Raw genomic sequence first — 27,909 nt, forward strand, 5'->3', positions numbered from 1 at the left:
TTCCCATTCTGACATTCAGTTTGGAGTTCAGGAGATTGTCTTGACCAGGACCACACCCCTAAATGCATTGAAGCAACTGCCATGTGATTGGTTGATTAGATAATTCCATTAATGAGAAATTGAACAGGTGTTCCTAATAATCCTTTAGGTGACTGTATGTACAGTGAGGAAAATAAGTATTTGAACACCCTGCTATTTTGCAAGTTCTCCCATTTAGAAATCATGGAGGGGTCTGAAATTGTCATCGTAGGTGCATGTCCACTGTGAGAGACATAATCTAAAAAAAAAAAATCCAGAAATCACAATGTATGATTTTTTAACTGTTTATTTGTATGATACAGCTGCAAATAAGTATTTGAACACCTGAGAAAATCAATGTTAATATTTGGTACAGTAGCCTTTGTTTGCAATTACAGAGGTCAAACGTTTCCTGTAGTTTTTCACCAGGTTTGCACACACTGCAGGAGGGATTTTGGCCCACTCCTCCACACAGATCTTCTCTAGATCAGTCAGGTTTCTGGGCTGTCGCTGAGAAACACGGAGTTTGAGCTCCCTCCAAAGATTCTCTATTGGGTTTAGGTCTGGAGACTGGCTAGGCCACGCCAGAACCTTGATATGCTTCTTACAGAGCCACTCCTTGGTTATCCTGGCTGTGTGCTTCGGGTCATTGTCATGTTGGAAGACCCAGCCTCGACCCATCTTCAATGCTCTAACTGAGGGAAGGAGGTTGTTCCCCAAAATCTCGCAATACATGGCCCCGGTCATCCTCTCCTTAATACAGTGCAGTCACCCTGTCCCATGTGCAGAAAAACACCCCCAAAGCATGATGCTTCCACCCCATGCTTCACAGTAGGGGTGGTGTTCTTGGGATGGTACTCATCATTCTTCTTCCTCCAAACACGGTTAGTGGAATTATGACCAAAAAGTTATATTTTGGTCTCATCTGACCACATGACTTTCTCCCATGACTCCTCTGGATCATCCAAATGGTCATTGGCAAACTTAAGATGGGCCTTGACATGTGCTGGTTTAAGCAGGGGAACCTTCCGTGCCATGCATGATTTCAAACCGTGACGTCTTAGTGTATTACCAACAGTAACCTTGGAAACGGTGGTCCCAGCTCTTTTCAGGTCATTGACCAGCTCCTCCTGTGTAGTTCTGGGCTGATTTCTCACGTTTCTTAGGATCATTGAGACCCCACGAGGTGAGATCTTGCATGGAGCCCCAGTCCGAGGGAGATTGACAGTCATGTTTAGCTTCTTCCATTTTCTAATGATTGCTCCAACAGTGGACCTTTTTTCACCAAGCTGCTTGGCAATTTCCCGTAGCCCTTTCCAGCCTTGTGGAGGTGTACAATTTTGTCTCTAGTGTCTTTGGACAGCTCTTTGGTCTTGGCCATGTTAGTAGTTGGATTCTTACTGATTGTATGGGGTGGACAGGTGTCTTTATGCAGCTAACGACCTCAAACAGGTGCATCTAATTTAGGATAATAAATGGAGTGGAGGTGGACATTTTAAAGGCAGACTAACAGGTCTTTGAGGGTCAGAATTCTAGCTGATAGACAGGTGTTCAAATACTTATTTGCAGCTGTATCATACAAATAAATAGTTAAAAAATCATACATTGTGATTTCTGGATTTTTTTTTTTAGATTATGTCTCTCACAGTGGACATGCACCTACGATGACAATTTCAGACCCCTCCATGATTTCCAAGTGGGAGAACTTGCAAAATAGCAGGGTGTTCAAATACTTATTTTCCTCACTGTATGTGTATATGTATGCTTCCCTCGTGCCATCCCAGATGTGTATGACTTTCTTCTGCAGAGCACAAATGCATATTTTTAGAAGAATATCTCAGCTCTGTAGTCCATACAATGCAAGTGAATGGTGACTAAAATTTTGAAGCTCCAAAAATCACAAAGGCAGCATAAAAGTAATAAAAAAATGTAACGTCTTATAATGCGAAAACAGTGGTGGGTGAAAACAGACCAAAATATAACTTAATTTTCACAATAAATCGTAACATCAGCAGTCTCCTTGGTGATAATTTTTTCGAGCTCGATTTCTATTGCTAGCACCATCTAGCGCTCTGCGCATGCGTCAAGCACTAGGAAGCGTTATCAAGCTTGAAAACATTTAGGCTATAGTAGGGATGTGGCCAAAGCATAATACCTTCAAAACGAATAACGGATTCATCCGAATAATAGAAACACTATTCGTTTGACTTATTATCCAATAAGCACAGGAATAAAGCAACATTTTAAATAAACATCCAAAATTACAAAGAATTTAGTCTGTGATATCAATATTAGTGTTAGTGTAAATTTTATGAATGAAAATGCCCATGGTGTGATTTTAGAGTGCGCGTCTGGAGCTTGTCAGGTGTAACATTAACTAAAACACTACATCATATAGGTTACATTTTCCACTCCTTAAAGTGTCTATATTAATGTAGGCTATCACACGTACTGATTTCAATGTATTCATTTATAAACAAACCTGAGCGCGATGTTAAATTTCTGACCTGAGGTGATGATTTCACAGCGGAGCTCGTCTATTCACCGCTAAATGTTGACCACATTTATTTTCACACCACAGATTAAGGTAAGTATCATGTTTAGACTTTATTCCCAAAAAGTGTTATGCTCCCTAAAGTGTACATGTATTCAGAATATTCCTGCTCGTGTGATACTTGAACTGAGACATGCGCGATATATTTCCCCTCCCTCTAAACTACTAAACTTGAAAATGTTTACGTAAGATTTGTATTATTAGACTATAATTCTTCGTTTCACGTTATTTCGCGTATTCTGCACTTTTAATTTAACTGAATTATGTCCTCCACATTGTTAAAATTTGCTCAAATCGGCCTCGAGTGTAAAATTCCTGATATATTTATGGTACTTTCACTTATTTGTAGGCTAAATTGATTTATTCTATTTAATTTAATGTTTGTATTTATTATTCGTTGCAAATTTGACATTTCACAATTGCCTGACCCCTCGTGCCTCAGTTAACCACATATTCTACAGTTCATGAACCTACATATACATCTTCAACTGGTAAGACAAAAAGAGAAAATAATAATAGCACAATAACAATAATATTCACAGTAGCCTAATAATAACAATTTGTATAAGGCTATTATTACGAATAGGCATATTTTATTCATAAAAACTATACATGTAATAGAGTTACGTTTAAAGAAAATGGTTTCTTTTAGTTTTGTCGCACTTCCGGTTTAAGCCCACAACAAGTTCTATCCGAATACAGAGTGTGCTGCACAACCCTAGTGGCTAGAGACTGAAATGGCATGATTTATAGTAAAAAAAAAAAAAATATTGGTCTGTTCTTGCCCAAAACAGATTGCATTGCTTCAGCAGACATTGACTAAAACACTGGTGTGTTATGGATTACTTTTATGCTGCTTTTTTGAGCTTAAAATTTCTGGTCACCATTCACTTGCATTATATGGACCTAAAGAGCTGATATTATTCTAAAGATCTTCATTCGTGTTCTGCAGAAGAAATCTGGAATGGCATGAGTGTGAGGAAATGATGAGAGAATTAAACATTTTGGGTGATCTATTCCTTTAACTTTTAGCAATCTGAAGAAATAACGAGTAAAGAAGAAAAAAACGTTCATTCTTCATGCTAGAAATAACAGCTTAAATGCATTTAGGCAACTTTAATAGATCATCCTGGTATTACATGTATACTGGCAATTTTCCATACTATGCAGTATACATACTGCATACTACAAACTAAATAACATCTGTACGTAGCATGCCATTCCAAACATAAGGACTAATTCATGAAGAAAAAAAAATCAATAATTAATGAATCCATTACATTGCATTAAATAGGACAATTTACATACTCGTTTTACTAACGAGTTTTACTTTACTATTTATACACAAATTGATTCCGATCTTGTTACATGAATTAGGCCCATAACCCATGTTGCATGCTTATTGCTTTAGAACCTTCATTTTAATTTATTGAAATATTTAATACAAAAAAAATCAAACTTGTATCACTTTATTTTCAGCATAAGAGAATTACAGCCTCTTAAAAAAAGATTGAGAACACAGATCTGAAATGCACAAGTTTTACATCGCACCAGAAACAAACATTAAATAATTTAAGGAGTTGAGCTCTTACACACACACACACACACACACACACACACACACACACACACACACACACACCTTTTGTCCATTTGAAGTTTACTCAGTACAAAAAATAAAATATCAGGCTGAGATCTGCTCAAAAATGTGTTAATACACTTCACTTTATGTATCTTGTCAAACCTGATCTGTGAGTTGAGGATTTTTTCTGAAGACACTGGAATCAAAAAAGCCAGAAAGACCTTTAATACAAATAGTTATGATTCAATGTCTTAATGTCAAATCTTTAAACAGAAGAACATGGTCTTGTTACCAACTGTTGTATCATTTAGGTTATGAAAATTCATTTGTTCAGTGGCCATCATGAGGGTTCATGTTTCAACCAGAGGAGTTCTGATCTCAAATGATCTTGACAATGGGGAAGTATTTGTGTGCAGAGAAGTCAAATTCAGGAAGAGCCTGAAAGGAAAAAGCCAAAGAATGAAGTGACTTTCATATCTCTCATCTATGGAAAATAACTTGTTTCAAGGAATGTTTCTGCTTCTAGAGGTCGACCGATACATCGGTTTTACTGATTGATTGGTGCCAATAGTTGCTTAATCAGCAAAAATCAATGCCGTTAGTTTTTTTTTTTAACCTCCATGTTCCTGTGTGGCCAAAACCCTTAATATGGTGTTTTTTTTTTATTATTATTTATTTTAAAAACTATTGGTCGATTAATCAGTTTTCAGACCTTTTCAACCACCTTACTTATCGGTTGACCTCAACCAGATTCAATACAAGAAGAATGGATAAAAATCTAAATTCTGTTATCATTGACTCACTGTCATGTCTTTCCAAACCCATATGGCTTTCTTTCCTCTATGGAACACAAAAGGATATGTGAGACAAAACGTTGCCTCAGTTGTCAAAAACTTTCAAATTTCTGTATAATGAAAGAGTGTGACTGATGGCAACATTCTGCCTAACATCTCCTTTTGTGTACCATGGAAGACAGAAATGGGTAACATGGGTTAGAAACAATATGAGGACCAGTAAATGACAGAATCTTTGTTTTTGGGTGATCTGCTTGTTACTACAGACAATAATTTAGACTCAAATTGTGCGTACAGATATACAGTAATGCAGTTACAATGGAAGCAGTGTGCTTATTTGAATTATTCCACCAAAACATTTGGAAAATAATTATATAAGTATGATCATAAAGTATATACAGTAAATACACTATATATATATATATATATATATATATATATATATATATATATAATGTATGTACAGTATAATTCTTATTTACACATTTTGTACCTTGGTCTCCTTCTTGTGTCCTCCAGCAAGTAGTTTCATTACAACAATGTTGGGTTTGGCAACTTTAAGGATGCGATTAACCTACAACAATGTACAAAACCACCCAGAAAGAATCAACATGAGCCACTTCCTTAGATAATTATTAATAATTCACTATGCTAATGATTCAATTATAAGTCACTATTCGAGTAAAGCTTAAATGGCCTATGGGAGCCAGGAAGGGTAAGTGAGCAATGCTTTCTGGGTATACTTCTCACAAGAGGAACAGTATTGTCTGGCTCTGAAGTCTCAGAAGGACTATTTCACACTTGAATTTGTTAATCCAGTGTCATGTTTAACCCTGTGTTGCATAATTAACCCTGGCTTTGTTATTAATCCTGAGTATTCTGGTTTCAAAATTTCACACTGTACATTTGCAAACACTAGGTTAAGTATTGTTTGAAAAGCCCTTGAGGAATGTAAAAATGGTTTTAAATGTACCTCTGCATCAGGGCTGGTCACGTTTTCAAGTATGAGTTTGGCCTGCTGGAAATGTTTACTGGCGGCCATATAGAGATCCGCTGAGCGAGGAGGAGGATTGTACTTCTTTAGATCTGACATTTCCTACACACACAAACACACAGATTAATCTATTGTTGGCAGCATGGAAAAACATCCCCTTCATGAAGTGTGTACACAGTGGTACCTTAAACTGAATATAGTGCACTGGTGGAGGTGTGACGACACCGTTGAACGGGGCGAAACGATGCTCGTAGCGAACCTGCTCGCTGTCCAGCTCAAACTGAGGTTTATGCACCTTTCTGTCCATATCCAATGCTATCATAGTCTGAAGGGTCAAAGAGATAGAGGTCATTAGCACACCGAATCAAGAAGGTCTGGCATCTCAATAATCTCAAAACGGCCAAATATCATTTGCCGATGTATAACAAAAAAAAAAAAAAAAACTTGACAGCTAAGTGTACTTTAAAGGCCCTGGCACACTTCCTACGAAATCAAAGAACGAATTGGTGGTTCGTAACAGCTTGCCAGGTCAAACTTTCAGGAAAAATGCTAAACACCTTCTTACTGCTATTGGTCCACGTCCTCTGTAGGTGTGACCAGGAGCTCCACCTACTTTGAGGCTGATCTCTAATTCCCATTCAGTCAGTTAAGAACAGTCAACACAAACAAACCAGCATGCAGTGTAGAGCGGAGGCGCTTGCCCGGTCCTCAATCAGCCTGATGGGGCGCGAGGGATAAAGGCGGTTGGTGACGACAGTTAGAGAGAGAGAATTACGGGCAGCTGCCCTGTATGTGTTTGTGTGTCTTGAACCCCCTTTACATTGGTGCCGAAACCCGGGAAGGAGGAGGGATGCCCGTCAAAGAGTCCTCGACACTGCCGTCCACCCAGGGGAGCGCCGCTGCCATCCGCCAGGTGACGGAGTAGCTCAACCGGCCAGACATTCACTTTCATTTTTCTGGCAGTTAGCATTCTTCATGCATATCTCCACCTACTAGTTAGGGTTGGTCTAAGGTCGAGATTGATAGTAAAAAAGGTCTTAAATATTGATCTGTTTCTCACCCACACTTATAATCGCTTCAGAAGACATGGATTTAACCACTCATATGGATTACTTTTATGCTGCCTTTATGTGCTTTTTTGAGCTTAAAAGTTCTTGCCACCATTCACTTGCATTATATGGACCTACAGAGGTGAGATATTCTCCTAAAAATCTTTGTTTGTGTTCTGCAGAAGACAGTCATACACATTTGGGATGGCATGAAGGTGTGTAAAGTTATATTCAATTTTCAACTATGTATCGCCGTAAACCCTTAAATACTAAAACGACTGTAAAAATGACAATTTAAGCAATTTTACGGCTCAAATGATACAAGAATTTATCCAAGCATTATATAAGCTTCACATTTCTAACTGTAAACCCACCAAAAATTGTCCCCATTCACTTAATCAGCATTATGCTACAAATGCTGTGGATTGATCTTAACTTGTATTTATCCCAGATTATTCCTTTAACACTCCTTTATACACCTATTTTTGCAGTAGTGTTAGTGTAATCATAAATTACAATAACTGAGGGTAGCCGGCGCATATTATGGCTGCATATAGCTTGTTAGCGCTATTAATGTAGAATGTAAACATTACAAATTACACATTATTTTCTGCATTACTTTAAATCAACATTGAGTAGTTGACAAAGATTCTATTACTGATCTTGTGTACATTCTACTAATAGAATGAGGCGTGACGTCATTGAAATGTCATATTAGTTGGAGTTTTAAACATCGTCTTGAACATCCTCATATTTAAATGCTCCTCTAAATGCCTCCCCAGTGCCATGGCTGATGTCTAAATGTTCACAAACGGCATGTCGATGCTCAGCTGTAGAAACTTCTATTTGGCTTTGAGTGAAGGGCCTTAAGTGTGTGTATTTCAGGAGACCTTACCTTGTACATGCCAGCACACATGTTCTGGTACGCTTGGCTCATAGTGATCTCTTTACTAAGAGGACGAGCTGAGGAGACAGCAGAAATACAATGAGATTAATTTATAAGCTAGATCGCAATCCTATAGAGCAATATTTATTGTTTTGAATGTTTGAATGAATAGCAGTCTGTGTGAACCCTTCTTCTTTTTCTTGCTCTTTTTGTTGCTTCGTGCTTTGAGCTGCTCTTCCAGGATTCTCTCCTCGGCCATCTGAGAGCTGTCTGCTCGACTCAACGTTGACATCAGCCACGCATACAGGAACTCGGACAGATACCTGTATATACATGGAGGGAGTTACTATGAATATAACATTAAATCAAGGTCAGAAAATAAATGCCACCAAAAATACCCCTGCAATGCAAAATTTTTTCTTCTCACTGTAGATCACAAGGAAAATCTAGAAGGGCAATGAGACCCCAGCACCACCTTTTGAACCACCCATACTGTAATTTTATGGGATTATGTTGATTTAATTTTTAGGGTAGGTTGAAGATCTAAAAAGCACATAAAAGCAGCATAAAAGCAATCCCTATGACTCCAGTGGTATAATCCATGTCTTCAGAAGTGAAACAGATCAGTATTAAAAGGAATATTCTGTGTTAAATATAAGTTAAGCTCAACTGACAGCATTTATGGCATAAAGTTTATTACCTCAAAAAATTATTTCAACTCGTCCCTCCTTTTTAAAAAACAAAGAAGCTTTACAGTGAGGCACTTACAATGGAAGTGAATCTGGCCAATTTTTGGAGGGTTTAAAGGCAGAAATGTGAAGTTTATAATTTTATAAAAGCCCTTAAATTTTTCGGTAAAAGTGTGTGCATTATTTAAGGTGTAAAGTTGTTTAAACTGGCGTTTTTGTGGTCATTTTAGGGTTTGTTGACATTGTTTCATGGTAAAGAAGTTGTAAAATTGGATATAACTTTAAACAGAAAAAGCGATTTTATCACACTAAAATAATGTTTACATGCATAAAATGTATGTCTTGTGGCTATACTTTTGAAAAAGTGAGTATTTTAATGTTAAAAAATTGTCCCCATTCACTTCCATTGTGAGTGCCTCACTGGAAACCAGATTTTTGCTTTTTTTAAAGAAAAGGAGGAACAAGTCAAAATTATTTTTTTATGGTAATCAACATTATGCTGCAAATGTGGTCAATTGATCTCAACTTGTACTGAACCCAGAATATTCCTGTGAATCCTTTTTTACTATAAATTATCCTCCCTGTCCAGTAGGGGGCGATATGCATGATCGCCAAAAACAAAAGAATGTGAAAGTGGATCTTCATAGTAAAAAAAAGACTTAAATATTGATCTGTTTCTCAACCACACCTATCATATTTCTTCTGAAGATATGGATTAAATCACTGTTTTATGGATTAAATCAAAGTTCTGGCCACCATTCTCTTGGATTGTATAGACTTACAGAGCTGAGATATTTTCTAAAAATCTTTGTTTGAGTTCAGAAGAAGTAAGAAAGTTATACATATTTGGGATGGCATGGGGTGAGCAAATGATGAGAGAATTTTAATTTTTGGTTGAACTATCCCTTTAAGGAATTGGTTAATTGAAATAACAGTTTTACCCCTCATAAGGGTAAAACATTCCCCTGAAAATGAAATCCAGGGGCAAATATTGCCCTTAATAATAATAATAATAATAATAATATATATATATATATATATAGTTTTTTTTTTTTAACACTGCATTAAATATATAAAATATACATGTTGTAACTGTTTAAAAGTGATTTAATTTTCTAAAGTGTTAATATGTAGTAATACAGTATGCACTATAAGTAAGCCATATGCAGGCTGATTTCCTGAAAAGTGCAACCATGGCACTATCAAAACAATGATTTCTTGTGCTCACGTGCACAAGAATTTGTCGTACCAGTAGACGTAATAATACTCATGCATGCTATAGAGCTCCAGCTCAAAGCCACTGAGCAGGTACTGGATCATGATTCTCAGGTTGTGATAGAGGATCCAGGTGCCCAGACAGGCTAAATTCTGTCGCTGAGGTTCAAGCTTCATCAGCAGACCATGAAGAGCAGCGTCCACCTTCTCAGCCTACAGTACACAACAATAAACACATTCAATGATGCATTACAACTGCCATAAGCACAACACAGCCAAAGCAGCAGACTCAAAGATGTCCAAAAGCTTATAGACCTCATGAGATAGTTTGACAAGTTCAGTTTTTTTTTCTGTTGTTGACGCATTTCCTACATAGTCTCGTTATGGAAGAACGTGTTCTGGTACGCTTGGCTCATAGTGATCTCTTTACTCAGAGGGGGAACTGATTGACGACAACTTGTAAATCTACCGTGAGTTCAGAGGTTGTTAATAGATGGTGTGCGCTTTTGTGGACGCCCTCAGATTGAGTTATTTGAACTTTTAAAAAAAGCGCATTTAATGGTGGAACTTGTGGTGAAGAACTACACTACCCATAATCCTGAAGGGAAAAATCCACCAATCAGAGACTCGTGGTAAACAAAGCACACCAAAAGAGCTCTGCAGCGAACATTGCCATGACAGACTGCTTAACTGACTCAACCAAGTCAGTCTCCCTACACTTAAACATCTTATGTATTTGTATATCTCTGAACATACTTGCAATAAAGGGTAACATCAGCAGAAAAGGAAAGTCATTTCAGAGGCAGATAGAGTTATTGTATTTTTCAGAAAGATTACAAAAACTTTTTTTTGGAGTAACATGCTCTGATGAATGTGCGCAATAAGGCCAGAGACATTTATTAAGAAAAAAACTATTATTTTTTTCTTTCATGTTGAGTTTAACCAAACAAAACACAAAACAGGCCACACATACACACCTCATCCTGAAGAGTGGCGAACTCTTCTAGTATGTGACCCAGTTTGTCTCTCTGGCGTGCTCTGTTGTGTCCGTGAATCTGGATGAGGCTGCAGAACGGCTGTGACACATAATATTAACCTTCTTATTCCAAAAATATTCAACACTTTTTTCTAACATAATATTAATATAAAATCAAACTAAATGAATCTCTAACCCGTGTGCAGTGCGTAACAAAGGATTCAATGTAATCTTTGGCCTGATGGTTATTATTCAAACTGCATCTGTGGAGAAAAAGAACAGCACTTAATATGTTTTGTGACTCCAGGGTTAGAATCGAGAATCTAACAAAATTCAAGACATCTTTAAAAACGCATAATGTACAAGAAATTAACTGGTAAATGCAGTTAAATATTAAATGTTTTGGAGGGCACTGAAATGTCTATTAAAAGTAAAGTGTCTCTTTTTTTATATTAAAACACTTTCTCTTATTGTACCTTAATATGCAGAGACAACTACCAACAATTTTAAGTTTTAATTCCATCCAAAGTGTAAAATCGGTGGCGCTTTCAAACATTGATCTGTTTGTAATCCCGACATCACAACATTAGCTCGACCAATGATGCAAGTTTGGGGCGGAACTATCTGTTCGCCGACCAATAGCAAAAAGGGGAAGGTGTTTGGGAAAATGTGCATGTGTTGTGCAAATTGAATTAACAAGTAAATAACAAAATGTATACAAATTATAACTCACTTTGTGGACAGGACAGGAGGACTGACAAAATATCGCAGAGCATCTTTAATCATATCCTGCATCAGATGAGTACCAAACACCTTCTTATTGTCAATCAGAAAGGTGGTCTACATTTCACAGAGAGAGAGAGAGAGAGAGACGTCTGGTAAGTGTTATGGCATCAACATGTCAATTTATGTAGTGATATTCATATCACTATAAATCGTATTATGTGTCCAGACCAGAGGGAAGCATTCGAATTTGAGGTGGCTGCATTGTCTAATGTATACTTTCTAGCAGATTTCACTCACCTGTAGCAGAGATCTAGACAGCACACATGGAGACTGCTCACTGAACTCACAGAAGAAATCCTGTGTACACACAAGAAGTATTATTAGTTGCAATTATCCATTAACACTGACACTTAACATACACTTGATAAAATAATGGCCCTTAAAGGAATAGTTCTCCCATATTCTCTTATATTTTGGTCTGTTCTCATCCAAAACCGATTTGATCGCTTTAGAAAATATGTATTAAACCACTGGAGTCGTATGGATTACTTCATGCTGCCTTTTTGTGCTTTTTAGAGTCAAGTTTTGGTCACCATTCATTTTTATTGTATTGACCAACAGAGCTGAAATATTCAACTAAAAATCTGTGTGTTATGCAGAAGAAAGTCATGCACATCTGGGATGCACGAAGTGTAGAAAATTAGAGAATTTTCATTTTTGGGTGAACTGCTCCTTTAGGTATGATTGAATGAGCCACGTTTGAAGCCACTATAAAACAGCCAATCTAAACACATCTCTGTGTATCAGTTGAATTCTACATGAATGCACCAAGTTCTATTCCATCCATTAATCCATTGCACTACAAATCATTAAAATCCTATGAAAGCCACCAGTTACCCTGAAGAACAATTTTTTTTTGGTGGTAATATGGTTTATGTAGAATTGTATTATTATGATGGCTTGACAAAGCCAACATACTGTTATTCTACACATTTTGTTTAGGGTTTTGTTTTTTCAAAATCCATAAACAGACACAAACATTTCTAGCACTAATTTCTCTTAGAGCTTTCAAGCTACATCCACCAAACTCAGACCTGCCGAAGATCTTTGTCCCCATGTGCACTTGCAAACTATTGTCTGGCTTTTTTATGGCAGTTTTGGAGCAGTGGCTTCTTCCTTGCTGAGCAGCCTTTCAGGTTATGTTGATAAAAGGACTAGTTTTACTGTAGATATAGATACTTGTCTACCTGTTTCCTCCAGCATCTTCACAAGGTCCTTTGCTGTTGTCCTGGGAATGATTTGCACTTTTCTCACCAAACTACGTTCGTCAGTAGGAGACAGACTCTTTCCTGAGTTGTATGATGGCTAGGTGGTCCCATGGTGTTTATACTTGAGTACTATTGTTTTTACAGATGAACATGGTACCTTTAGGCATTTGTAAGTTGCTCCCAAAGATGAACCAGACTTGTGGAGGTCCACAATTATTTTCTGAGGTCTTGGCTGATTACTTTTGATTTTCCCGTGGTGTCAAGCAAAGAGGCACTGAATTTCAAAGTAGTCCTTAAAATACATCCACAGGTACATATCCACTAATTGGCTAACGGTCTAATGGTTTGACATCATTTTCTGGATTTTTCCAAGCTGCTTAAGGTACAGTTAACTTTGTGTAAGTAAACTTCTGACCCACTGGAATTGTGATGTAGTCAATTAGAAGTGAAACAATCTGTCTGTAAACAATTGTTGTTTTAAAAAAATGTGTTTTAATGACTTCAACCTAAGTGTATGCGAGCAACCGACCTTTCTGTAGCTCAACTGATAGAGCACAGCGCTAGCAATGCCAAGGGAACACACAAACTGATAAAATTTATAACTTGAATACACTGTTGCTTTGGACAAAAAAAACATGCGTTTGAACCCACTATAAAACAGCCAATACTGTATACACATCTGTGTGTATCAGTAAATTTAGCTAGCTAGCAGATAACGTACAGTCAGACAGTCATTGTCACAAAGCAATTTACCAGGATGCTATGCAGGTTGGTTATGCTGATGACCTCACAGACAGTCTTAATGCGCTCAATGAGTTTGCTAAAGTAGTTGACCATCTCCTCTCTCTTGATGATCTTGGCATAGCGCGGGAAAGTGGGTGGGAGCAGGCGCTGATTAACCAATGGCTCGAACCCCATCATGATTGGGTGATCTGGAAAAAGGACAATTGTGACAAACTGTTGTACATTACCAGGCCTCAAGTAAACTGCACATTACCTCCTTTGGTTGTGTCGTTCTGGGATTGAATGCCATACTGTATAGTGGAGTGTATGGCAGACAGTAAGTCAGCGGCTTGAATCATTAGCTTCTGTGCTTCACTCACAGCACTCGTCTGAAATGGCAAATCAACCAATTAGAGAGCAGAACAAGAACCAATTAACACTCTGATCATGAGGTCACTGGTATGAGATGAATGAGTTCAGTAGTGCATTACCTCTTTTTTAGTAAAGGAGATGAGCGCACTGAGCAGCAGACGAGTGACTTTAACCCGGCTGAACAGAGCTAAACACTGCTGATGCTGCAGGGATTATAAATGAAGACAAAATATCAGAGAAAACTTCAGTGACTTTATCTAATCTAGGTCCTGTCTTGGGTGAAAATGGTTATGTCTTACATCTAGTTCCACCTCAGGATCACGTTGTTCACCCTGTCGACTGCGTGTACTCTGCAAGACAAAGGCAGAGGGACATTTAACAAGGGAGGAATTATGCTAAACTAATGAAGGCTTGAGATGAGGTCAGCATACCTTCACTTTCCTCTGAAGTTCATCCTCAACATCCTTCAACATTCCTGAACAAACCACAATGAAAAGACTCAATATTGTTGAAAATGATAGGGGTGAATGTCAGGTTTGAACAGACATGGGTCATATTTCACCCAAAAATCCAAAGAACAAAAATAAGAAATTAATCTTTTTTTCCTCCCCTTTTTCATCCCAATTTGGAATGCCCAATTCCCAATCCACTCCAAGTCCTCGTGGTGGTGTAGTGACCTCAATCCAGATAGTGAGACGGTTATTATCACATGGCTTGTTGAGTGCGTTACTGCGGAGACCTAACACGTGTGCAGGCTTCACGCTATTCTCTGCAGCATTCACGCACAACTCACTACGCCACATTATAGTGACCACGAGGAGGTTACCCCATGTGACTCTACCCACCCTAGCAACCGGGCCAATTTGGTTGCTTAGGAGACCTGGCTGGAGTCACTCCACTCTAACTCGTAAACTGCAGGGGTGGTAGTCAGCGTCTTTACTCATGCCACATTTTTCATGGTCCAAAACTAGGCTTAATTTTCTTCAAGGAAAATATAATTTCTTATTTCTATCTTTTCTTTTTGTAATGACAGAAGGAACTGACCTGTCACTCTCAGATCTGTCACATTGTTTGCCATTTTGAAGCTATATGTCATTGCCTGAAAATCCTCCTGTAATTTGGAAACACAAATCAATATTTACTGATTCAAATTAAATAGCAGGAAATACATTGCATGCAGTACAACAAATGCACCTGCACACTTTATTGGATACCTTGACCACATATGTTTTTAAGGGTCATCCAATGGGTCTCTTTGGGACATATTCTGTAAATCTTCAGTAATCACACCAGACAACATAATACATCATTAATGGGCCAACAGTCAGACGAAGTCTCTTGCCTCTTCAAACACAGCAGCTTTGTTGACTTTCTCACGGGCGATGTCACAGATTTTGAGGATGCCCAGAGTGAAGGCTTTGAGAGCGGGATCTTGTATCAGATCAGGATTATGAACATACAGACATGTGAATACAGTTTGAGCAAGAGAATGCCCCTCCAGCCATGTGATCTGAGACAGAAAGACAACAGGGTGAGAAAACTTTCAATAGAGCGTCATGAGACACAATAGAGTGATGGTAAATTACATCATACTGACCAGACAACAGAAACAAATGTCCATGATGCCGATGAGCTCAGGTACACTCAGATCTTTCACTTTTATAGACTCATCCTTCAGAGAGAGAGAGAGAGAGAGAGAGAGAGAGAGAGAGAGAGAGAGAGAGAGAGAATACATTAGAAGAACAGTAAAGACAGACAGACAGACAGAATGAAAGGAGAAGGACAGATAGAACGATAGAACAATAGGATGACTGACGGACAGAGAAACAGAGATATATAGATAGAACAATAGATAGATGGACAGGCAAACGGATGGACAGACAGACAGACACACCGATAGAATGATAGATAGATGGAACAGATGGATGGAATGGATGGATAGATATATTGAACAGACAGACACAAAAATATTATAAAAGCTGTACATTCATACTGCCAAAGCATTTTCAGACTATCTATCGTTCTAGCTATAAATCCATCTATCCATCCGGAGTTGGGTGAAACAGCTACATAATTTTCCCATTTTGTAGTTGGGAATGTTATGGAAGTATAAATGTTAAATATGAGTTTGTAAAGTTTGGAGATCATTTCATTTGAATTTGTGAATTTGATATGTCATCATGTAATTTTGCCGGTTGTAGTGTGTTATTAGTAATGAACATTTTTGATTTAATTAAGAATTTTAGTTGTTGGTAGTGGAGGAACTGGTCTTTCCCAACCCCATACCTCTGGATTAGTGCATTAAATTATATGAGTTGGTTGTTTTCGAATAGGTGGTGGAGGTGGGTGATACCACAGTGCTGCCATTCTGGAAAATAGACAGGGGCGTTATGCAGTTTGAAATCCGGATTGTGCCAGATTGGGGTGTATTTGCATGGTTCTAGTGATGACTTAGTGATTTTATTAACTTTCCACCAGGCTGTGAGAGTTGAGGAGATTGTAATATTCTTACAGTCATTTAATTTCTTGATTGAAAGCCAGAGCCTTTCTATGTATTTGTTCCATCAGAGCTATTCATTATGAAGCGACCAGATTATTATCCCAAATTGCAACTGCACCAGACATAGTTTCTGTTCTATTGACAGCACCTACTGGAATTGCTGCTTTCAACTTGGGTGCCAAGACCATCCATAGTACATTTTCAATCAGGACGGATGCAAAATTGCCTTACACACCTTTAGGAGTAGAAAAAGTAAATTCAATTCATGTGGTATTTAGTGACTTGCATATACTGATTATAGTTGACATTTCCATGGTAAACCACAGCCTACTAGCCCATGTCCATGGTAGGCTTAGACAAGTAAAGCACACAGGTGACTACTCTCCATTTGGTAAAGTTAGTATAATTGCTGTGGGAGATTTTTTCCAATTGCCACCCGTGGGAGGAAAACCATTGTATTTGCAAAATGCTCCATTGGATTTGTGGAACAGCACTGTCAGAATTAACAATCATGGTTAGATTAATGAATCTGCTTTTGTAGAAATATTGATTAGATTGTGTACACGTAGCAAGAATTCCCCACTATCACTTAATGACTCAAATATGCTCAAAAGTATGGAAACTGGGAAAACCTCTTTCACTTTACACATTTTCCCAACAGATACGCAAATGGAAGAGCAGAACATCAAACAGATAATTGCATATTGCTCAAACCACATTTGTGTAAAGGCTCAGGATTTTGAGAAAAATCAACAAACTGGACAAATGCAACTTAAAGAGACACTCTTCCAAAGTATTTAATTCCTGTTTACCAGAAACGTTTCTATTAGGTAAAGGTGCATGTTAATTAAGAATATTGACGTCGCTGATGGGCTTGTAAATGGTGTCTGTGGTACTGTAACAGACATGGCCCTTAATACAAACAACCCAATTGTGAATCTAGTATTTGTTCAGTTTGTTGAGAATAAAATTGAGAATACCACTAGAAAGCGTATAACACCACATAAAAACATCAAGAATTCAACTCCAATTACTTTAGAGCAAGAGCAAATTAACAGTAAGTGTGGTTTGCGTAAGCAGTTCCCATTAAAGATGGCATGTGCTTGCACTGACACAAAATGCCAGGATTAACTGTCAATAAAGCAGTCATATCACTACAAAAGATAATTGAAGCTGAACAGGGATATGTTGATCATTCTAGATTTTGCTGATAAAGCAATTTTTTGCAAAAAACAACATCCAAGAATGTATCAACACAATGCCACAGTTTGAACATTATAACATTTCACCACATAACACCATCAAATCCTTTTCAATTTTCCTACTGAATGTTCAGGGTTTACACTGCCATTTGCTAGATTTAACGGCTTGAATCCAGTTCTATAAATATAGCTGTAACAGAGACATGGCTGCCTGCAAACACATCAAGTGAATCCACTTGCATTGAAGCATAACCACTTGTTATTTTGGGTTTGGACTTACAGTACAAACACTCTGTTAAACAATTCAATCGCCTCGAGTTGAGACACATACGTTTTGCTCTTTTGTAGCGATATAAGATGAGAGATATAACAGGTGTATCTCTGCAGCTGAGTAGTTCTGTAAGCTTTACAGTTATTATCAAAGGTAATGTGAAATAAGGAAGCACCATGATTTGAAAAGCGTCCAATGACGCTCCAACCTTGCGCGCTTTGCAATGTTGACAGCTTTGTCAAACAGGAGCTACAGTGCATCGCTTGCTTACAGAGATGCATAATAATGCCATTTGCATTTGCAACCGGTTTCTGAAGGTTTAAACATGTGTAACATCGTAAATTCAGTAAAATGTGCTTCCCTGTGTGTGCGCACACTAAACTCAAACGTCGGCTACTAAATGCACGAGAGGGAGAGATGATTATGACTAGTGCAGATTCTGCTGTTTTTTGTGTGTCCTCTATTCATGGCCCAAAATGTAAGACATCAGCAAAAAATGCAAAGACTTCTTGTAATTTATTGACTTTTTATGGCCTTATGTCCTGTAACATGAGTGTTTCGAATTCCAGAGCATGTATTTTTCAAATAAACCAAAATGGCCGACTTCCTATTGGGTGATGCTAATACAAGCCAACAAGTCATGGTGAGAACAATGTCCTCACCAAAACTTGTGAATATCAGACAAACTCTGTGCCAACCACAGTGATAAACTCTGTAAAAATGTTAGGGGGTGCTATGGAGTCCACTGGCCACACCCAAGACAAATGACAAAAGAATTCAAAAATCTTGCCAAAGTATGAAAGTTGTCTGGCTTGATGAGAACTATATAAGTAACAAATTTGGTGACTGTAGGTGAAAATGGGGGTGCTCCAGATGCCGTCTTACATGCCAATTTTAAAGGGGGCAAAGGGGATGTGAGCAAAATCTAATGAAATTTCAAGCATGCCAAGTGCTTCAAAAACACCCAAACATAGGAAGAAAGGAATAATAACAATTAATGTATTGCCATGGCAACAGTTTTTAAGATATCAAATATCCCTTTACAATTTTACATCAGCAGTGTCTTGGCATTATTCTAAAGAATTTTGAATCAATTCATGTAAACACAACAGGGCCATTTCAAAGTGAATTTAAATTACCTTCCTTCCTGCTGCAAGTTGGTGGCACTATGACCGTGACACATAATAGCCCCCATTACCAAACATACAGCTGTATTTTCAACAAAATCATACAAGATAAAAGGAACTTCTTGTTTCACATTTTTGCCATTAATTTTCTGCCTCGCCATGACAACACCGTTGGATATATCAAAAATCTGTTCGCAATTTAGCATCTTCATTGTCTTGGCATAAGGTTGCCTAAATTTGGTGACAGTCACATGAATCCCCTAGGAGGAGTGTTTAAAAGTTCAGAGCCTGCAATTTTCAGAAAATTCAAAATGGACAACTTCCTGTTGGGCAGAGCTAATGACTAAGAGTATGAAAGTTGTTCAGCTTTATGAGAAATATATACATCACATTTTTGGTGACTGTAGGTGAAAATGGGGGTGCTACAGAGACCCCCTGCATGCAACTTTGCCCAGCCCTAATGGCCGACGACTCTGATGTGTGTGCAAAATTTCAAGAGTTATCACAGATGTTAAATACCTCAAAAGTACAGAAAATCTTGAAAAAAGAATAATAACAATTATTATCCTCAGAAGAACAATAGGGCCTCCGCACGTTCAGTGATAAAGCCCTTATAATAATCATTAGAAGAACAATAGGGCCTCCACACTTTCAGTGCTTGGGCCCTAAATAATAATCCTTAGAAGAACAATAGGGCCTCCGCACTTTCAGTCATAAAGCCCTTATAATAATCATTAGAAGAACAATAGGGCCTCCGCACTTTCAGTGATAAAGCCCTTATAATAATCATTAGAAGAACAATAGGGCCTCCGCACTTTCAGTGATAAAGCCCTTATAATAATCATTAGAAGAACAATAGGGCCTCTGTACTTTCAGTCATAAAGCCCTTATAATAATAATTAGAAGAACAATAGGGCCTCCACACTTTCAGTCATAAAGCCCTTATAATAATAATTAGAAGAACAATAGGGCCTCCGCACTTTCAGTGATAAAGCCCTTATAATAATAATTAGAAGAACAATAGGGCCTCCGCACTTTCAGTGATAAAGCCCTTATAATAATAATTAGAAGAACAATAGGGCCTCCGCACTTTCAGTGATAAAGCCCTTATAATAATAATTAGAAGAACAATAGGGCCTCCGCACTTTCAGTGATAAAGCCCTTATAATAATAATTAGAAGAACAATAGGGCCTCCGCACTTTCAGTCATAAAGCCCTTATAATAATCATTAGAAGAACAATAGGGCCTCCACACTTTCAGTCATAAAGCCCTTATAATAATAATTAGAAGAACAATAGGGCCTCCGCACTTTCAGTGATAAAGCCCTTATAATAATAATTAGAAGAACAATAGGGCCTCCGCACTTTCAGTGATAAAGCCCTTATAATAATAATTAGAAGAACAATAGGGCCTCCGCACTTTCAGTGATAAAGCCCTTATAATAATCATTAGAAGAACAATAGGGCCTCTGCACTTTCAGCACTTAGGCCCTAACAAATACATTTAGTAAGTGAGATATAGCAAAAGATCACGAGAAAGGAAGATCTGAAAGCAATATTTTCGGGTGCTACCTTCACAGCTTGTTCAAAATTGAGAACTTTTCGGTTCACTTGGTTTCCGATCATCCCAGCATCCATCTTTGGATCCATCATCTCAATGGCTGACATTGCCTCAAACAGGCCAAACCTGCAGGAACATGGGCAATATCTATATTAATGCATCCAGATTCAGATTACCTGCAAAAGTTTCTGTAATGCTTGATGAAGGACTTCAGATAGAGATTAAATATAAAATCTTATAAAGACAAAACTTAGATTTGCTTACAGTTTGTCATGGAGCAACTCGCCCAGTTTGAGTTCTGAAAAAGGAAACAGAAATTAAATGTGATGCCAATAAAACTAATAACAGAATTGACCCTATTAATACTCAATAACACAAATGTATTCAGGTAGTTTAGGACATGGCACTGGAGTTTAATCACAATGTTGTCAAGCTTGCATGGTAAAGAAAGTTAATTTTAGAACTCTTTGTGACCATAAATGGCAAAACTGGCAACAGCAGGGAGATATTCTCCCAAATATTCTTGCAGCCATGCTTCTTTTAGTTTCTGAGAATGTATACTATATGCAATGTCCAAAAAAGAAATCAACATTACTCTGGAGCCACTTAAAAAATGTGAACTAAATTTCAAGAATACACAAGACCCAATATCCAAGCGGATCTTACATCAACATTTAAAAACAACGACCGCACAATGATACAAAATGTGTGGATTATGCAACCAGTTTAGGAAACTCAAATTTCTACCTCCATAAAGGTATAGTTCACCCAAAAATGTATACTCTCTCATCAGTAACTCATCCTCATGCCATTCCAGATGTGTATGACTTTCTATCTTCTGCAAACACAAATTAAGATTTTTAGAAGTGTATTTCAGCTCTATACAATGCATGCGAATGTTGACCAAAACTTTGAAGCTCCAAAAATCACATAAAAGTAATCCATAAGGCTCCAGTCTCTTCAGAAGTGATAATAGGTGTATAGGTTTATACTGAATATTTAAGTCCTTTTTACTATAAATCTCCACCTTTGATCAGCCCCAACCAGTAGGTGGTGTTATGCATAAAGAATGCAAATGGACAAAAATCAAAAGAAGAATGTGGAGGTGAAAGTAAAAATGAAGATTTATAGTAAAGAATTACTAAAATATTAAACTGTTTCTCAGCCGCACCTATCATATCACTTCTGAAGACATGGATTAAACCACTGGAGTTGTGTGGATTACTTTTATGCTGTATTTATAGGGGTGTAATGGTTCATTCATCTCATGATTCTGTTCGGTTCACGATACTGAGCTCACGGTTCAGTTCAGTTTATGATTTTTTAAATTAAGCCTGAATCAAGGAAAGTTCAGATTGAAAATGTTATTATTATTTTATAGTTATTATTACTTTATAAGCATATGCAACGCATTTAATATTTAGCACTGTTATTAAAAGTGTGTTATGTTCCATCATAGATGTACAGGGATTAAAAATGGTGTCACCAAATTGAAATATTAGCTAATAATTAGCTTTGTTGAAAATATGGTAGAATGTGAGATACATATGCTGCTTACACACATTTACTGATTACATACATTTAAAATATTTTAAATTAAAGCTGTATTTTTTCTAAAATAATATTGTCTTTGATTACATCTAAATATTATTTTCAAAAATACATATTAAATGGAAGTGCATACTTACCCAGTTAAAGGAATGTTCCGGGTTCAATACAAGTTAAGCTAATCAACAGCATTTGTGGCATAATGTTGATTACCACAACAATTAATTTCGACTTGTTCCTCCTCTTTTATTTTTTCACCAAAAAAACAGAAGCAGCAGCAAGAAATCAAGGATAAAGTGAGGCACTGAATGGGGTTTAAACGGAAATGTGAAGCTCATAATTTTTTTAATGCACATGCATTCATTCTTCTGTTAAAACTTGTGTATTATTTGAGCTTCAAAGTTGTTTAAATAATCATTTTTACAGTCATTTTAGGGTTATGGAGTTTGTTGACATTACATTGTCATGGTAAAGAAGTGATAAAATTGACTATAATTGTACACAGAAAAGGTTTGCAAGTGATTTTATTACACTAAAATCATGTTTACATGCATATCCTTTATGTATCGTGGCTATACTTTTGTGTTTTGTGAGTGAGGATTTTAACATTCAAAAATGTTCCCCCATTTAATTCCATTGTAAGTTCCATTGAGCTTAACTTGTATTGAACCTGGAATATTCCTTGAAATAATGTCCCTACTTAAAACACTACTGAAACGTAATGATGAAATCAAATCAGACATGACATTTGACATAGCATAGCATTATTATACTTATTATATTATATATAATGCTGAATATATTGCATAATATATAAAGTAGATTAATATAATGGCACTATCATTAAGCCTCAATAAACAAAAATGTTCTCTCATGCAGTCAGAGCAGATCACTCAGAGAAGCATCCTAATTTGCTTTTTAACTTAAAAAGTGTCCTTATTTAAAAGCCAGCAGTTACAGTCACCTTACAATACAATGAAACATAACTACAGCACTGTCCGAGAATAGCACTACACTTATTAGCGATACAACATGCAAAAAAGCGATGTTTGATGGTGGAAACACTTTTGGAAGACCCCGATAAAACACAAAAAAAAAAATTACAGACTCACACGAAATATGATAATGCAGTTATCAAAAATTGTATTTACTGCAGCCTTGAAATTAAAAGTGCGTCAATTTTGTTTCTCCATTTTCATCTAACCAATGTTTAATTCACAGAAGCCGTTTGCACGTTATTGGTTGTTTGGTAACAGACATGATTATGTTGAGTTGATTATCGAACTGGATTGAAAGGTTTAGGTTAGACATCGACTGATATTGGATTTTACCAATACCGATAACGAAGTTGGGTAGTATCTGCCGATAACCGATTAATGAACCGATTAAATTTATACTGAATAAAAAATAACAAAGTAAAATAGTGTTGAACTTTATTACTAAAATAAACAGTACTGACTGACCCATGAAACTTTTTTAATAAAATATATAAATATTAATATATATTAACTATTATTCGAATGTTAGAGTCAGCTGATTTTTAAATTGACGTTGTTTCCTTTGTCCACAAGAGGGTGCAATGAATACATAAACCATTCAGCACTGTTATATTATTGCATAGAACATTCTTATCCTGGCTGTTAAAAAAAGAGCATTTCATTTTCAACTAATGTGCATAGAATAAATAAAAAATTCTCAATGTTATGTCAAAAATAAAATTAGGGGGTAAACTCTTCAATAGAAAGTTCACATGGTGTTACACTTGCACTGATTCCTACTACTACTACAGACTCAAGCTTCATAATAACAGTGAAATAACCACATTGTTTTTTATTCAGTACAGTTGTATGGAGAGTAGCACTATTCACAGATAGCAGTGGTATTCGGCTGAACTCAATGGTGAAGCGGCTCAGACTATGAGCACAGGCCAGGAGCTGTTCAATCAGACGAAACACAACAGACTGGAATCAAACGCGAGGATCTCGAGACAGACACACATTCCAAGTTGAACATCTTTCCTGACAAAGTGTTTAAACAACTCATTGATTAATCTGAGAAATATTTATAAGAGAGCAAGACGCAATGGCCAAAGACCTCCACCAACTGCAAGGGGCTGTTCACACCAAACACTTTGGCAACCATCCATTTGTTTTCTATGTAAACGCATGCTAGACAAACGTCTTTGTTTCAATTTTATTTGTTTATTCACCGTCTCGTGCAGGAGTGCTGTTTTTTTAGATTGTGTGTCTAATTATAAATAACTTTAAAAGCATATTGTGACACAAGCTTCCGTTAAAATGTGTCTAGCTTTTTTAGCGCAAGAATGTGATCGATCTGAAGTCATCGTATTACAGTGAGGATAAAAAAACTGAATTGAAATCAGATGCGTTTCTGATTTGTTTATACGTTTCTCTTGGCTGCATGAAATACTAATTTGCTTTCTCATGTCACTAGCTTTAAATATGCAACTTAGCTGGATAACGAATGCATAAACGTGACCAGCTGGATATAAACTAATGCAAATAGATGGTAATAGATGTAACAATCATGACATTAAACATTTGGTAGGCGTGTATTTTTGGCACAATGTTCTAACCTCTTGAGGAGGTTAGCTTTAATGTTAGCGTCTTCTCAGCCTTGTCAGCAAACATAGTGCTGTTCTCTACAAATGCAGCATCTAGTCAACAAATGAATTACTTTATAATCATATGACAACGTGTACTGTAGTGTACTGTATACATAACTTTTAGTTGCTGATGTTTTAAATTCGCATCTGAAGTGTTCCGCTCCATGCAGAGTGTAGTCTCACGTGTCAATCCACAATGTATCAGTGAAGTGATAGTTTTTATTTCACCTCTAGAGGCCGCTCTCATACTGTATAAAGACAGCGGACCCTTCCCAGCCGCAACGGGGAAAAACAATCGGTGTGGATTTTTGCAGATAACCGACAGTTCCAGAAATCTGTTATCGGTGCTGATTAATGAACAAAACCGATATATCGGTCGACCTCTAGTTTAGTTTTTCCTATCTAGAGAGAAGATACGATTTTGTAAGATAAGATAAGAATCCTAAATCAAGATAGGACGTTTTCTGTAATACACCCCCAGATCCTTCTCCCTCCTGCTCCCTGTATTACACTCACTCATATGGTTTTACTTTCAATTCTCACAGATTCAGATAGTAATAGAATTTTAGAGCTCCTTGTGTGGATTGAAGCTATTTCCATGTGTATGCCCGCGTCATGTAGGCGTAGGATGTCACATGTATTTGATACATATGCTTGTACAATAATTAAAAAACAAACAAACAAAAACGGTCCAATCTCCACGATGCGTATTGTCAAATTTTTTTAACTGCAGGATACACTGTTACACCCCTATGCATTTCTGTGCTTTTAGGCACTTCAAAGTTTTGGCCACCATTCACTTGCATTGTATGAACCTACGAAGCTGAGATATTCTTCTAACAATCTTTGTTTGTGTTCTCCAGAAGAAAGTAAGTCACACACATCTGGGATGACATGAGGGTGAGTAAATTATGATAAATATATTTTAACTTATGCTTGAAATCTTTTTCACATATTACATTCTTTTTTTCTCTGCAGAGTTAACTATAAAGCCAATTTAAGGTTGATTTCACCTAAGGTGCTATGAAACTATTCCTATTTTTGTTTAAGTGGCCCGTCCAGCCCGACACAGCAACAATGGCTCAACCAATAGAGTTTGGGTTGGGGCTATCAGTTTGTTTTCTGGAATCTGTTTGAAAACAGTGATTCTCTCTGCAATTCCGTCTGGAGAAGCTAGTGGCACACTTCAGCTTTACATAACGGCCAGTTACACAAAAATGGATGTTCTTTGTAATCGTTTTGGAATGAAAGTAAACACTGGATATTTTTCCTCCCAGTGCTTCCCAGGGTTTGATGGAAAATCGCTATTCTGAGAAAGGACTGTGTATTTTTTTCTCTCTGATGTCAATGACATCTACGATGAGCCAACAATATCTCACAGCTGGGCCATGACATCCCCTTGGTGTTCTTATAATAATAATAAGAAGAAGAAACAACGGTTGAAGACGTTATAAGTTGTCATTTTATTACGCATTTATCCAAAGCAACTAACAGTACACTTATTAAAAGGAAAATCCTCCTGGAGTAACCATGGTGCTATGCTCAAAGGAACAATGGTATTCGTTTTTGACCCGCTCTTTGAGGGGATCAAATCAGCAATGTTTCCATTACCAGTCTGGACCAAACTGCCAGGTTACGTTGTTAAAAAACACATAGACACACACACCTTTACAAGCTCCTTTGAAGTCTTGGGTAATGTCCACCCAGTTGGCATTGTCTCCTATCTTTTCTGGAATCCCGAGAGCCCACCCTCCCTCCTCCTCCTCTACCGGCGACTTCATTACCATGGAGACAGCTATGAACACAAACACAAAAATATACTTTCATTTTACATCCATTAGAAAAATTATTAGAAACATTAACATTCATAAACTAATAGCTTTAAAAGCACGTATTAATGCAAAAAATAATAAGGTGCAACTGCACAGTGAACTAAATATACTACTCTGATTACTGATCAGAATTAATTAGGCATATTTTGTATCTCTATCTGATACATTTTAAACCAATTCAAGAAAGTAAATGGAGGATATTACAAATAAGCCTGACAGCATTAAAGTGTGGGCCACTTCGCATGATTAAGCTTTAATGTCTTTAAATAGCATAACTTTCGTATAGTAGGCAATATGTTATAATTTTTGAGCGAACCATCCCTTTAAAGTTACAGACATATGATGCCCATTAATAATGTTAGGGTTGGCAGCACACCAAACATGTCCAAATTTGGTATCAATACAAGAATACAAGCTGAAATTCACATCAGACCCCAGGCATGGACATTCCCACACACTGAAGACTGTTCTGCTTGTTTAACTGGACTGGTGTGGACAGATGGTGGACCAGAACTCATGATCATAATACTGCAACTTCCTTTACTAACAAAACTGGTCGAGCAGGTGTCGCCATTGAATTCAGGTGAGTGTATTATCTCGAAGGAGCTGTTAATTACACGTGTTAGGTCGTTAGAAAAATACTTTTTCATTGCAGAATCATTCAAACTGTGTCAAACTGTGCATGCACAATTAGCTAGATGACATTAGCTATACGAGCTTCGCTGTGCAAGACATTAATAGATCGTTAATTCTTAATATCCGCTTAATTTATTTTTACAATATTTAAAATGTATATTTATTCACGAAAATAAGTTAAATAAGTAAATGTATACAACACCTTATGACTGGCACGCTTTCTGTGTATATCTTCTGTATATTTGTAGCAAATATTCAGCGTGGGCGCCAGTCAATGACGTCACAGTATGATGTGCATTCTGGGATATGTATTTATGAGCTTTAATGCAAAATATTATATTCAATAAATAGTGTGTATGAATAAATATGAATTTAACACCCTCTTACATTTTCTGGTAAATAATATTGCGTATTATTATACTTGCTCAATATTTCATCTATATATCTAGACTTTTCTGTACACTCCCACTCTTAAATGAATTTACATTTTCAGAAGCCCTGAACATTTAAAATGAAGTTGTTTGATTTGTTCGTGTCATTTTTATTTCTATATTTTTTTTGGTTTATTTATTCATGTCTTGTCTATTTTTTTTTTTTTTTTTTTTATCACTGTATGTATATTGTGCAGAGCTTATGGTATTATGGATACCATTTTTCAAAGTTTGAGGATGCTTTTTTTCCACGTGTGACATTTTTTATTGTTTATTAAAGCGGATAAATCTGATTTATACTAGAAGGGCAGAAATGACTTAATTCCCTA

The 27,909-nt window shown here is 36.9% G+C and overlaps 2 protein-coding genes across 3 annotated transcripts in view; one reads left to right on the forward strand and one right to left on the reverse strand.

Moving 5' to 3' along the window:
- Nucleotides 1-3,014: 3,014 nt before the first annotated feature.
- naa35 (N-alpha-acetyltransferase 35, NatC auxiliary subunit) lies at nt 3,015-27,416 on the reverse strand. 2 transcript variants are annotated; one of them, XR_007968890.1, is made up of 24 exons: nt 27,352-27,416; nt 26,348-26,476; nt 20,772-20,805; nt 20,519-20,633; nt 15,444-15,518; nt 15,189-15,356; nt 14,891-14,957; nt 14,278-14,321; nt 14,146-14,196; nt 13,966-14,049; nt 13,749-13,863; nt 13,505-13,683; nt 11,781-11,840; nt 11,491-11,597; nt 10,954-11,020; nt 10,759-10,857; nt 9,816-9,994; nt 8,064-8,200; nt 7,887-7,954; nt 6,127-6,267; nt 5,922-6,044; nt 5,442-5,522; nt 4,447-4,592; nt 3,015-4,350 (listed from the first exon to the last, which is right to left on the reverse strand). XR_007968890.1 is itself a non-coding variant. In XM_052108273.1 (23 exons), the coding sequence occupies exons 2-23, from the start codon at nt 26,466-26,468 to the stop codon at nt 4,533-4,535; spliced, it is 2,175 nt and encodes a 724-aa protein (XP_051964233.1). In that variant the 5' UTR covers nt 26,469-26,476; nt 27,352-27,416; the 3' UTR covers nt 3,016-4,532. The 2 variants fall into 2 exon arrangements, 1 of the variants encoding a protein (XP_051964233.1); XM_052108273.1 differs by having other exon boundaries at nt 3,016-4,592.
- Nucleotides 27,003-27,909, forward strand: part of agtpbp1 (ATP/GTP binding carboxypeptidase 1) — a 48,127-nt gene continuing 47,220 nt past the window's right edge. Inside the window, exon 1 of the mRNA XM_052108268.1 lies at nt 27,003-27,096. The gene's annotated coding sequence lies outside the window, so the exon portion shown is untranslated. The remainder of the gene's footprint in view (nt 27,097-27,909) is intronic.

This window comes from Xyrauchen texanus, chromosome 37, assembly GCF_025860055.1.
Source record: "Xyrauchen texanus isolate HMW12.3.18 chromosome 37, RBS_HiC_50CHRs, whole genome shotgun sequence".
NCBI classification, from domain to species: domain Eukaryota; kingdom Metazoa; phylum Chordata; class Actinopteri; order Cypriniformes; family Catostomidae; genus Xyrauchen; species Xyrauchen texanus.